Source organism: Rutidosis leptorrhynchoides, chromosome 9 (assembly GCF_046630445.1).
Source record: "Rutidosis leptorrhynchoides isolate AG116_Rl617_1_P2 chromosome 9, CSIRO_AGI_Rlap_v1, whole genome shotgun sequence".
NCBI lineage: Eukaryota > Viridiplantae > Streptophyta > Magnoliopsida > Asterales > Asteraceae > Rutidosis > Rutidosis leptorrhynchoides.
The window spans coordinates 39,706,171-39,718,494 of record NC_092341.1 but is presented as its reverse complement, the minus strand read 5'-3'; the positions used below and the strand labels follow the sequence as shown (position 1 = coordinate 39,718,494).

At 30.6% G+C, this 12,324-nt stretch overlaps 1 protein-coding gene across 1 annotated transcript; it reads left to right on the top strand.

Moving 5' to 3' along the window:
* The first annotated feature begins 8,947 nt into the window (after positions 1–8,947).
* On the top strand, positions 8,948–11,303 carry LOC139866297 (heavy metal-associated isoprenylated plant protein 7-like). The gene is made up of 5 exons (XM_071854487.1): positions 8,948–9,129; positions 9,262–9,448; positions 9,531–9,733; positions 9,931–10,021; positions 10,533–11,303. Exons 1-5 carry the CDS (start codon positions 9,121–9,123, stop codon positions 10,958–10,960), a joined length of 918 nt encoding a protein of 305 aa, XP_071710588.1. The 5' UTR covers positions 8,948–9,120; the 3' UTR covers positions 10,961–11,303.
* The last annotated feature ends 1,021 nt before the right edge of the window (positions 11,304–12,324 follow it).

The following is a 12,324-nucleotide window of genomic DNA, read 5'->3' as shown; positions in this document are numbered from 1 at the left end:
ACGTGTGAATCTTAACTAGTATGTACTACTTGGTTAATTCATATCACTAATATGCTATGATGTACATCCTTCGTTAATGACTTAACAATCGTTAATCACTGATTCAGCATAATAAACTCCATTTCATAATAAACCAAGAGTATTATTCGAATACATGTTTGATTGTATACTTTCATTTTTGATGTACTCGAAACTTTTTAGAAAACATTATTCGTGCCTTACGAAGTTCACAAGGATTCCACGAGCATCAACATCATATACCGAGGTATATCAATAACAATGAACGATGAAGTATTGATTCATAACTTCATTAAAGAAATATTCCGCGACGATTATGTACTCTCAAGTTTTGAAGATTATATATTCTCGTTTCAACCGTAAATCAAATGAGTTTAATATTATATTAACTCATTAAATCCATGATTACATCTGAAGAAAAATATATATGAACGTATATCTTCATAAATATTGTAATTAAAAATTCTTTTGTACAAACTGTTAATTGTGAAAATATTTTAACGGGTAGGTAAAACCCGAGAAATATTTATATCCCACATTAATATGTTACATTGTACATTCTTCAAATCTGATTCAATAGTCAATAACTATTCTACTTTCATCCACAGATATATGTATCTTTTCACAGAGGGACAACCATTTTCATACAAATTCAATTACATATTCTAATTTTGGCATATCAGAATCTAAGTAAAGCCTTAGCAAGTGTTATCTTCCTAAAGATCACTACATTCATGAATTATATTCATTCGTATTCTGCGATGAATTATCACATCAAATCACCGAAATTATCATTTACGACATTTCTTCGACAACCGTTAGATCCGTTAACGGTTACATCCTGCGTTCAACGATCAAATTCAAAATCCTTGAAAATACCTTAGAACTATAACCAATGATTCAGATTCGTTAACCTTGAGAATGCTGATGAAGCAGCAAAAGTTGTAGATGGTCTGAATGACCAGAAGCTTAACAATAAAGAATGATACCTTAGAAAAGCTCAAAATAAAATTTGGTACTAAAAACGGATTGAGTAAACTATGAAGGAGGCTGTGGACAAATCACAAAGACTAAACCTGCCTTCAAAGAATCCAAATGATTCAGTATCTGCTGAAGTCATTAACGAATACCTTGCTCATGACTCTAAACCTTTACGGACAAATCTTCTTTATCATCCTTCGATATTAGAAATTCTAAGATATCATCGTATCTTTCATTATAAATATCCTCGATATTTCTGAAGATATTTTCATAACTATTCTTATCTGAGATTATTTATCTCTTCGTGCTATCTGTATTACATCATAAACGAAACTGTTCTAGTTTCTATCCTTCTATAAAATTTGAGTTTAAATTATGAATGATTTCTGGAGAAGTGTTGGGAATTGAAGCATGAGTTAGTATAATATAATGACGTCAGGCCAACGTGGTTATATTACAGTAAGTCATGCTGAGTTTCTAATGGAACGTGATAAAGGTTCACAGATCATACCCTCATCATGAACCATGTTATATAACTCTTTCATTCTATTTAACCTCTAAACATATCAAGAAAATATTTTTCTTGATGATTCGGTTTTTTTTCGGATATTCTGGTAATTTGACAAATCAAATCGTGCTATTACCTTTCCTTTCTGCTTTGTATATTATGATCATTCGAAACTCCATACCTACGAATTCTGGACCATTATTCGCTTGACTTGAAGTCGGAAAGGAAAAACAAAAGCATGGAGCTCCTAAATATAAAGAAAAATATAAAGCCCGATAACAACACATAAATTACAAACCGTGTATATCAATGCGTATAGTAACATAAAGACACGGGAGAATTAAAAACACTATAACCCCAAGGTAATAGTAGAAGTGAATAGATTCCTCCGGTGGTAAATGGAAAAGAAGAATGACATATGCGATAGTTAGGAAAATATAAAGGATCAGAACTAGATTAAGCATTTCCTTAATATTTTGGAAGTATGAATTGAGGAAGAAAGTATAGAAGTGGTGAAGATAATGAAACATAAGAAGCTAATTTATAGCGAAATTCCAGACACAGCAATCGAGGCAATTCACCGCATTTAATCAAAGAAAAATCATAATTTCCTTAATTACCGGAGATCAAATCTTATAAAGATTTACGAAGATTTCTTTAAATCTCTTGAATTCCGGAAATCAACTTTAATCATATCAAAAGTTAAGGTGAACATTTAATTTCCTCATTTCACTCTTTTGTGATAGCTTCGTTTATACTCTTCCTGTAATCGAATCGTTTTATCTATATTACTCAATAGTGATAAAACTCTATTTATCAACTCATATTCATCACGAAAACATTTTTATTGTTAGCCATGATAACCACAATCAAATTTCGGGACAAAATTTCTTTTAACGGGTAGGTACTGTGATAACCCGGAAATTTCCAGCTAAATTTAAACCTAACTTCGACTAGTTCCGACGACTCACGAACAATTATTTGTAAATAATTACGCATTACTTTGATATATTAATATTATTATTATCCTTTTTAAACAATATGTCAATAATTAATATCATTATTATCAGTATTATTATGATTAAAAACATTATTATTATTATTATTATTATTATTATTATTATTATTATTATTATTATTATTATTATTATTATTATTAAAATTATTAACATTGTTATTATTAATAATTATTATTATCATTAATGTAATTACTAATATTAATATTAATATTAATATTAATATTAATATTGATATTAATATTAGTATCATCACTATTACTAAAATTATTATAAATATCATATCATTAATGATATTATTACTATTATCATTTTTAATATAATTATTATTATTACTAATATAATTGTTATTATTATTAATATTATTATCAATTCTATTATTATTATTATTATTAGTATTAGTATTTTTATTATTAATAGTATTATTATTATAAATATATCTATTAAATTATTAATTAAAATTAAAAATAAATTAAAAGTCAAAATATGTGTACCAAATCTATTTTCTTTTATTATTTTTTTATTTTTTTTCTTCCCTCTGTTCTTGACTTTTGCCAATAAACTTTCTGCTCATTGGTTATATAAATCAATTTAATTAAAGTTAAACGAATCATTCAATTCTTAATATCCACTATCAATTATACTAATATGCTTCATATCAGTATCTATTTTTTTCTGTTTTCTTCCACTGCTCGATACCTCTGTCACAAAAGCTTCTAAACAAAAGTCAAATTTTGAATCAAGTTTAAAAATCTAAAAATGCAGAAGTGATTTAAATCAAGTCGTGAGTCTTCCTGTAAATTTTCAAGTTCTAATTCGAAAAATCAAAGATGATTTTGAGAGTCAAAGTTTAAAATTTAAAAAGTCAAATGATTGTTCTTGGTAAAATTCGAGTTCGTTTTTTAGGTTTAAGTTAAATTGATGATTCATAAACTTTCTATGAACGATTTAGAATATATTTCATTTTATAATCATGATCTAAAACGATCCCAAATTCGAAATCAATATTTTTTTTTCTTTTTACTCGACATACCAGCATCAGTTTTTTTTATTTATTTTTTTCGTTTACTAATTAATACAAACACATATCGTTTCTATTTAGTTTAGGAATTTAAAACACAAAAGCATAAAATTGTTGTTTGATATCTGATCGATTAAATGTTCGAAGAAGAAGAAAACGAAACAGGAGTTAAAGGGTTAAATAAATTTTAGAAGGGTTATAATCAGAAAAAAAAAAAACAAACACAAATAGATGGTTAAGGGTGTTTGATGTGAACGAGAGGTCTCGGGTTCGAGTCCCGTCTTGGGCTTTTTTTTAGGGAAGCTTTAAGGTAGTTCTCATTTATTATTATTATTATTATCATTATTATTATAATAATTATTATTATTATTGTTATTATTAAGTATTAGTCTTATTATTACTAAGTATTATCATTTTTACTAATATTATTATTATTAGTATTATTAATTATTGATATTATTATTATTACTAATATTAAAGTTATTATTAAAATTAATATTAAAAACATGGTTATAATTAAAAGTATCATTTTTTCTTATCATTTTATAAAATATTACCATCTTTATTGAAATTATTATTATTACTATCGTTATTATCATTTTTACAAAAATTATCGTTTTTGCTATTATTAAAACTATCATCTTTACTTTATAATTATTAGTAAAACTATCATTTGTATTAAAATTACTATTATTACCATTAATATTATAATTATTAGTAAATCATTATTATCGAAACTATTATTTTTACAAATAAATATTTTGTACATTGAATACACTTATTTCATATACTACAATTATATTTCATATAATTATATATCAAACATATTAACATTTTTATATAAATATGCATATATAACAAATTAGGTATTTTTAATATAATACCAATCAAACATATATATATATATATATATATATATATATATATATATATATATATATATATATATATATATATATATATATATATATATATATATATATATATTAATATAACTACAGAAATATATAACAAATGAAATAACATATATAAACTTATTCGATTACGAGTATATGTGTTAATATATATACTTGATATATGTTCGTGAATCCGAGGTCAACTCTGTACTTGTTCAGTGCCATCCTATACATATTTACTACAAACTATCGTATCGTATCGTGAGTTTTCATAGCTCCCTTTATATATATATTTTTGGGCTGAGAATACATGCGCAACTTTTATAACTATTTTACACGTTAGACACAAGTACAAACTATTAAAATGTGCTATATCTGGCTATGTCCTGCAAGTCCCCACTATGATATTTTTAATTGCTTTTACATAACGCATTCTTAATTATTGGGGGTAGGCCTATCGGGAGTAACGTCCCCGATACATTTGACCAAGTCATTGTATTACTTAATAATGATTCAAATCGACAAGGACAGTACAACTTGTCACGGGGCAAACTTTGAAACTGTTTAGTCTAAATATCACAAACTTGGCACTACTTATAGATCCCTGCGAGATCTACTTTTATAAATAAAAATCTTGTGGTCTACATCTATTAGTCTATTACTGAAATCATTATTTATGACAAACCTATGAACTTACTCAACCTCGTGTTGACTTTTTAAGCATGTTTATTCTCAGGTACTTAAATATTGCTTCCGCTGTATATCTGCTGCTTTGAATGATGATTGCTTGCCATGATTGGAGTCTTCATGCATTACTTATCGATTCATTTAAAAACATTTAATGCTTTAAATATAATGTAACCTATTTATCTTCCACTGCAAAACTCAATAAAACGTCTCATATAGAGTCGTTCTCATTTATACAACTGTGATTTGATATAATTAGTCACAAATACCCCAGGCCCTATTTGGGGGTGTGACACATATTTAACAAAATAAACATAAAAATTACATATTTACTTTTCCATAATCTGCGTTTAATAGTAAGTTCCACAAATTGTGTTCTATCTTCGACAAATATTACACGTTTTTGTGGATAAACTTTAATTATGTCACGTTATATTTATTTTTACTAAATTACGTTGTTGTTCTAATCACATATTGGGAAATATTATAAGTTTTTTTAACATCCATTGGATATCCATTAACCCGCTTAATCCAGTGGATATGGATATGGATAGATGAACAAAAATTAAATGGATATGGATATGAATGAACAAAAACTAAATGGATATGGATATGGATACGGCATCACCCGATCCATATCCAATCTATTGCCATCCCTAGTGTTAGGTGGTTGACTTGTCTTTTCTACAAGACATTTAGAAGATCAAAAATGCCTACGTAATGGAGACTCGATGAGAGTATTCCCATTTACAAGAACAAAAGGAATGGTTAGATATGCAGTAACAATACAGGCAAAAAATTACTCAGTCATACTATGAAGCATTGAGTAATAGTGATTGAGACTAGACTTCGACGCGAAACAATTGTTTCGGATAACCAATTTGGTTTCATACCAAGTCGCGCTTCAATAGAGGCAATTCATATTATCAGGAGCCTTATGAAGAAGAATAGGGAAAAGAAAAGAGCCTAGAGATGATTTTCCTTGACTTGAAAAAGGCATATGATTGTGCCCCACGAAAGTTGATTCGGACGACCTTAATGTTAGAGGTATACCGAGTAAATATATTAGAGCAATTAGTGATATGTACGAAGTGGGGAAGTCTTGTGTTTGAACTCATGTGGGAAAGAGAGAGTTTTCCCCAATTGAAGTAGGCCAGCACCAGGGATGGGGCAAACAAACTTACCAAGTACGACCAATTAAATCCGAACACAAATCAACACTAACAAAAGAAAGACGACCAAAACAAAAACAAACTAACCCTACGAAATAATACACAACAAACATCTAACCATGAGCTGAAAACAAAATCAACTATAGAGATTATCCGCCACCTTGGAAGCCTCCTTAACTCTGTTCGCGGGCATGACAAATTTTCCCTTGACTTGCTTATAACACACCAGCTTGTCCATTCTGGACATAAAATCAAAAGACATTAGCGAAGATGCATGATCCACATTAGAAGACCCCGAGCCGATACCATCAAGAAATAACCCCGCTAGCATCCACATCCACATATTTACCCAAATAGTCATTAATGATACCGTACTCCTCCTCGCATAGGAACATAGAACCATCGCACATGGATTTATTATTCTTTTGATGGTTCTATTTCACACATAAATACATTTTAATGGCACTTTGTACTCACAAAAAAATTTCCAAGCCTTTAAGCATGCCTTTTCGTGCCGTTTGCCATAACAAGGACACGACAACAGCTCGTCTTCAAGTGTCTTGCCAATGCATTGTGAATCCGCCTATAGATCAGGCACATCAATCTTAACGAATTGTGATGAACTCGAACCCAAAACAGCCTCAACTTGATCATGCACCATATCCGTAGCCATTTCCGTATCAATCACTCCACAATGCTCAACCAAAGATGCGCCATTCTTAACAGTCCTATTCGCACATGTACCAGCACCTTTCAAAGCCGAATGGACTTCCTTATAATGATTCCTATACTCCATTGAGATATTTACTTGTTCCGTAACTCCACTTACAAACGGAACCGGTCATTTAGATTACTACATACGTCATCATCACCTACACAAATGCCACAATTAACCATTGGAACTAAATGAGTATCAAACACATTATCAATCAGTTAAGAGAATACTGAGGGGTCACCAATCTCGTTACCCCCATAGCATAGTTTTAAGACGATTCGATTGTTCAAGCTCCACTTCAAAACACTCGAGAATGTGTTTGACACATTTAGACTCGACGAACGTAGAAAGAGCCAATTCGTAGCCTTCTAAATCGCCTCCCCAAAATAACCTGCGACTTTATTAACGTTTTCTACCGAAGCATACTTCGCCAGAATGCCCCTGATTTCGAGCCAAGCAAAGCGAGTATAGTTTGCCCTAAATTCGCATGGTGAAGTCAAAACTAAATCAGCAGGTGCTGTTTCGAGCACCAACGCAAGAGAATCATTGTCAGAGCACGCGATTACACAACTTAACATACCTAATCTACGCGCATGGGAATAAAGGCGTATGGATCAAATATCGGGCAAGTGGACCAAGATGGCCAAAGATATCAAGCTATTTGTCGCACTTTATGAAAAACTTGTTAAGCGTTGGCCCAATGGAGCCAACGACAACGATATTTTGGTGTCAGTTAAGAAGGCGTTTCGTGAGCAACAAAAGAAAGTCTTCGCGTACGAAGATGCATGGAGGGTTGTTAAAGAATGTCCTCAATTTAAAGTCTATGAAACCGTGGTGAGCGCCAAACGTCGTGCAACCGAGCCTGACCCTGTCAATTTGGGAGATGCCGATGAGACTCCGACTTCGACTGATACCCCGTCAATAAATTTGGAGAATTTCTTTCGAGGTCCATCACTCCGCCGTCCACCGGGTCGTGCAAAGAGTCAAAAGAAGTCTTGTTCATCGGATGCGGCATCTCGTTGTTCTTCGGAGGATGCTAGAGCCGCGGTTTATGAAACTATAAATGCAACACGTGAAACCATGAGGGCGATCAAGGAGGAAGCTAAAAAACGGACGAAAAAGTTGGAGGAGGAGGTTGAGACTCGTATGATGTTGGAAAGTTTGAAGCTTCTATCGCAACCGGTGTCTTCCGACATTCCACCCGACCAATACGAGTTATTGATGCGAGCAATGAGTAACATAGCGAAGAAGTATAAGAACAAGTTAACCGAAGACGAGTAGTGTTTGTTGTTTTTAAAATTCATGTCTTGTAATCGTTTTTTATTTTTATTTTATTTTAGGACTTTGTATTTTTTTTTTATTTTTAGGACTTTGTAATATTATTTTTTTTTTAGGAATTTGTAATGTTTTTATTAATAAAACTTTTATTTTTAGAATTTTAATTATTAAATATAAGTTAATATTGATATAAAAATTTAATATAAAAAATAGAGGTGGGACCAAGTGATGGGTACATTATGGATGTTAGCATTTAGTGGTTGATTAGTGATGGAAAGAAGGTGCTGATGTGGCGCTAATGTGATAATCAGTGATCTCATGACGAACCGTCATGAATAAGAGTGGTCTAAACCTGTTGTAAAAAAAGTGCGAGAATGATTGTAATACGGTAAAGTCAAATGATTGACCGTTTGACCATGAATCACATCAGACGATACATAAAAGAATATGGTGCGGACGCCTGTAGCAAATAAGAAGTACCCAAAACGTTTCCCAAAATATTCACCCATCAAACGAGATCGTTTCATGGTAGTATTTTTATTACGGAGTAGTATTTCACGTGGCATCTACTCGTATAAAAAGCCACGTCAATATGTTGATGACAAAAATCAGAACTCAATACTCTCTTTAGATCTCATATACGGAGTATCATCCATAATAATACCACACATTCACGATTACTGTACACATTTCGTAACCCCACCCTCCTTCAAATTTATAAAAATTAAATTAAATACTATTTTCACATATATACACACACAAGTGTCTTCTGTGTGCTCTGTTTCACTACCTTATCTTAAATCTTCATCATTTTTACAAAAAGTGATAATGGGGGAGGTTGGGTTTTGATTTTATTGTGTCTTTGATTATAAAGTTTGAATCTTATTTATTATTTCTTACAAAGTTTGAATCTTTTTCATCATTTCTGACGTGGGTGTTTTTAATTTTGTTTTCTTGAAAATATTTTAGCAAGTGGAAAAGCCGACGGAGGAGAAGAAACCAGAGGAAGAAAAGAAGGAAGAGCCGGCCAAGGCCGATGAGAAGAAGGCAGAGGAGTCAAAAGATGCACCTCCGGCGCCGGAGATTGTTTTAAGAGTTTTCATGCATTGTGAAGGCTGTGCAAGAAAAGTTCGGCGGTGTCTTAGAGGCTTTGATGGTTTGTTCGTTTAACCTTAATAAAATAAATCTTTTAGTAATTGAAATGTGTTTTAAATTAATTATTTTGATAATTTAATTAGGAGTTGAAGATATACAAACAGATTGTAAGACACATAAGGTTGTTGTGAAAGGAGAAAAAGCAGATCCAATGAAGGTTCTTGAAAGGGTGCAAAAAAAGAGTCACCGGCAAGTTGAGTTGCTTTCTCCGATACCAAAACCGCCGGCGGAGGAACCTAAAATTGAAGAAAAAGAAGCACCAAAAGTGGAAGAGAAAAAGGAAGAGGTTTGTTAATCAATCTTATTATTATTATTATTATATTATTATTGGAATGGTCAAAATAGAATAATGATCTATTGAAATGAGACGGAGGTAGTACAAATTATCATAATTAACTTAGTAAATATTTATTTGTCACTAGTAATTTAAATTTGATTAATTTTTTTATAAATATTTGTCATGTGATTTGTGATGTTCAACAGCCACCTCAGGTGATTACAGTGGTTCTAAAAGTGAACATGCATTGTGAAGCTTGTGCTCAAGAAATTAGAAAAAGAATTCTTAGAATGAAAGGTTTGTTCTTTTTCTTGTTTTTAAAGTTACATTTTAAGGAAAAGAAAAGAAAAGAAAATTCTTTTTCTTGACCAGTTATGAATCTTGTTTGACCACTTTTTTCAATCACAACTATCACATTCTTGAAGGTCAAATTTTTACTCAAGATCCTTTTTGTCTTTTTTATTTTAATTAATCAATAATCTTTTCAAAACTAAATTACTAAACCATCACAATCTTTATATTCTCTTAATAATTTGTTTATTATTAGTGAATTATTTCAAGATTCCAGATTTCCTTTCCATTTCAACCATTCAATTATCACTCAAAATATTCCTATAAAATCTCAACCACCAAATAATCATTATATAATCGATACACAACACATTTTTATTATATACCCAACAATTATGTTTTACAAACACCGTAAAGCACGATGATTATATACATAACAAAAATGTGTTGGGTACATATCACTATCCTAATCATTATTAATACTTACTATTTATATTATTGATTTAATGATTATTAGGTGTTGAAAGTGCTGAATCAGATCTTAAAAATTCACAAGTAACCGTTAAAGGAACATTTGAGGCGTCAAAACTTGTTGACCACGTTCACAAACGAACCGGAAAAAACGCCGTTATCGTCAAACAAGATCCCGAACCTAAAAAAGAAGAAAAAGGTAAACAAGAGAAAAAAGATAACGGCGCCGCAGAAAAGAAAGAAGAAACCAAAGACGGCGCCGTCGAAAAGAAAGAAGAATCAAAAGATGAGAAAAAGGATGAAGGTGATGCAAAAGGTGACGTCAGCGGAGAAGATTTGAATTTAAAAAGGAATGAATTTTATTATTTACACCACCCGCAGAATTTTACGATTCCGGCGACGGCGTATGTGTACCAAGCACCAGCACCACAAATGTTCAGCGATGAAAACCCCAATGCTTGTGCTGTGATGTAAAAAAAATATGTGAGGGGTGAAAGTTGGAAAAAGTAAAGTAAAGGGTTGAAACTGCTAAAGTTGGAAAGTTTAAGGAGGGGCACATGGGTGGTGGTTGTCGTGGTGGTCATGTGGGTTTTGTTGTTTGTGCTGGACTTCTGTTGCTGCAGGACGAAAAAAGAAAGTTGTAAAATTTGAGAGGTCTTTTTGTAATTTTTAATTTTTATTTTGAGTCGTAGCTTTATTGACTACTAGTACTAAAGCGATGGTACCAAAAGTTGTTACAGTAATATTAGTATTATTATTAGTATAAAAATAAAATAGTTATTAGTATTATTAGTATAAAAATAAAATAATAATAATGGGAGTCATATATAAATAAATAAAAGTAATTAGATAAATGAATGGATTTCAAGTTTCTATGTAAATGATGTAATTTGTCATTGTTATTATTTTTGTTTGGTTTATGTATATTACGGAATATGTGTTTATGTGATTTTAACTTTTACTAAAAAAGAATCACGTGTATATTGGTTGGTTAGAGATTAGTGATTAGTGATTAGTGATTAGATTTGGGTTTACGTACTCGAACAAAAATCTTTCAAATTATTTAAGATTATGAGTATTCTCTTTTTTACACATTTGTTAATCTATTATTTTTCATTGCTCAAACAATTGAGACGAAAAAATTATTTACTACGAGTACATTTAGAAGTATATCAAGTTCTACTTGATATTCTATTACTTTACCTGTTTAAATTAAAATTTCAAAATATTTATACTACGTGTATTACATTTTTACATACTTTAATAATTATGTACTGTGGAAATCTTCTAATTTATAAACTGTAACATGACATCCACTTTCAACATAAATATATTACTATATATCCTAAATATGGACAAAAGCCAAACAAATGATTGGTTCACATGTTACCTTCATAATCTTCTTTATATTTTACATTTACCCCTACACCTTTTTAACTTTTCAATATTCACCCTCTCAAATTAGTATATTACAAACCATGTATCTTTTAGTATTTATATATGGAGTAATTAGTATCTTTAGTTTAATATCATATTAGTGGAGGACCCGCGAATTCGCGGGGCTATGTGAGTGTTTGTACAGAAATAATGTTTATAATTATTGTATTTAATGTAAGTAGTTATGTTAGTTGTTCTGTATCCAATGTATGTACTTGAAATTTAAAATCCAACCATATATGTCTGTAAAAAACTTTAAAAGTTGAACATAGTATAAAATACTTAAACAGTTATTGTAGACATATAAAAAGCATTGGTAATGAAAACTAAAAACATATTTATTATATAAAAATCTAGAAGGAAATGTAGTCATTGAAATGCAACATAAAAACAAATTAAAA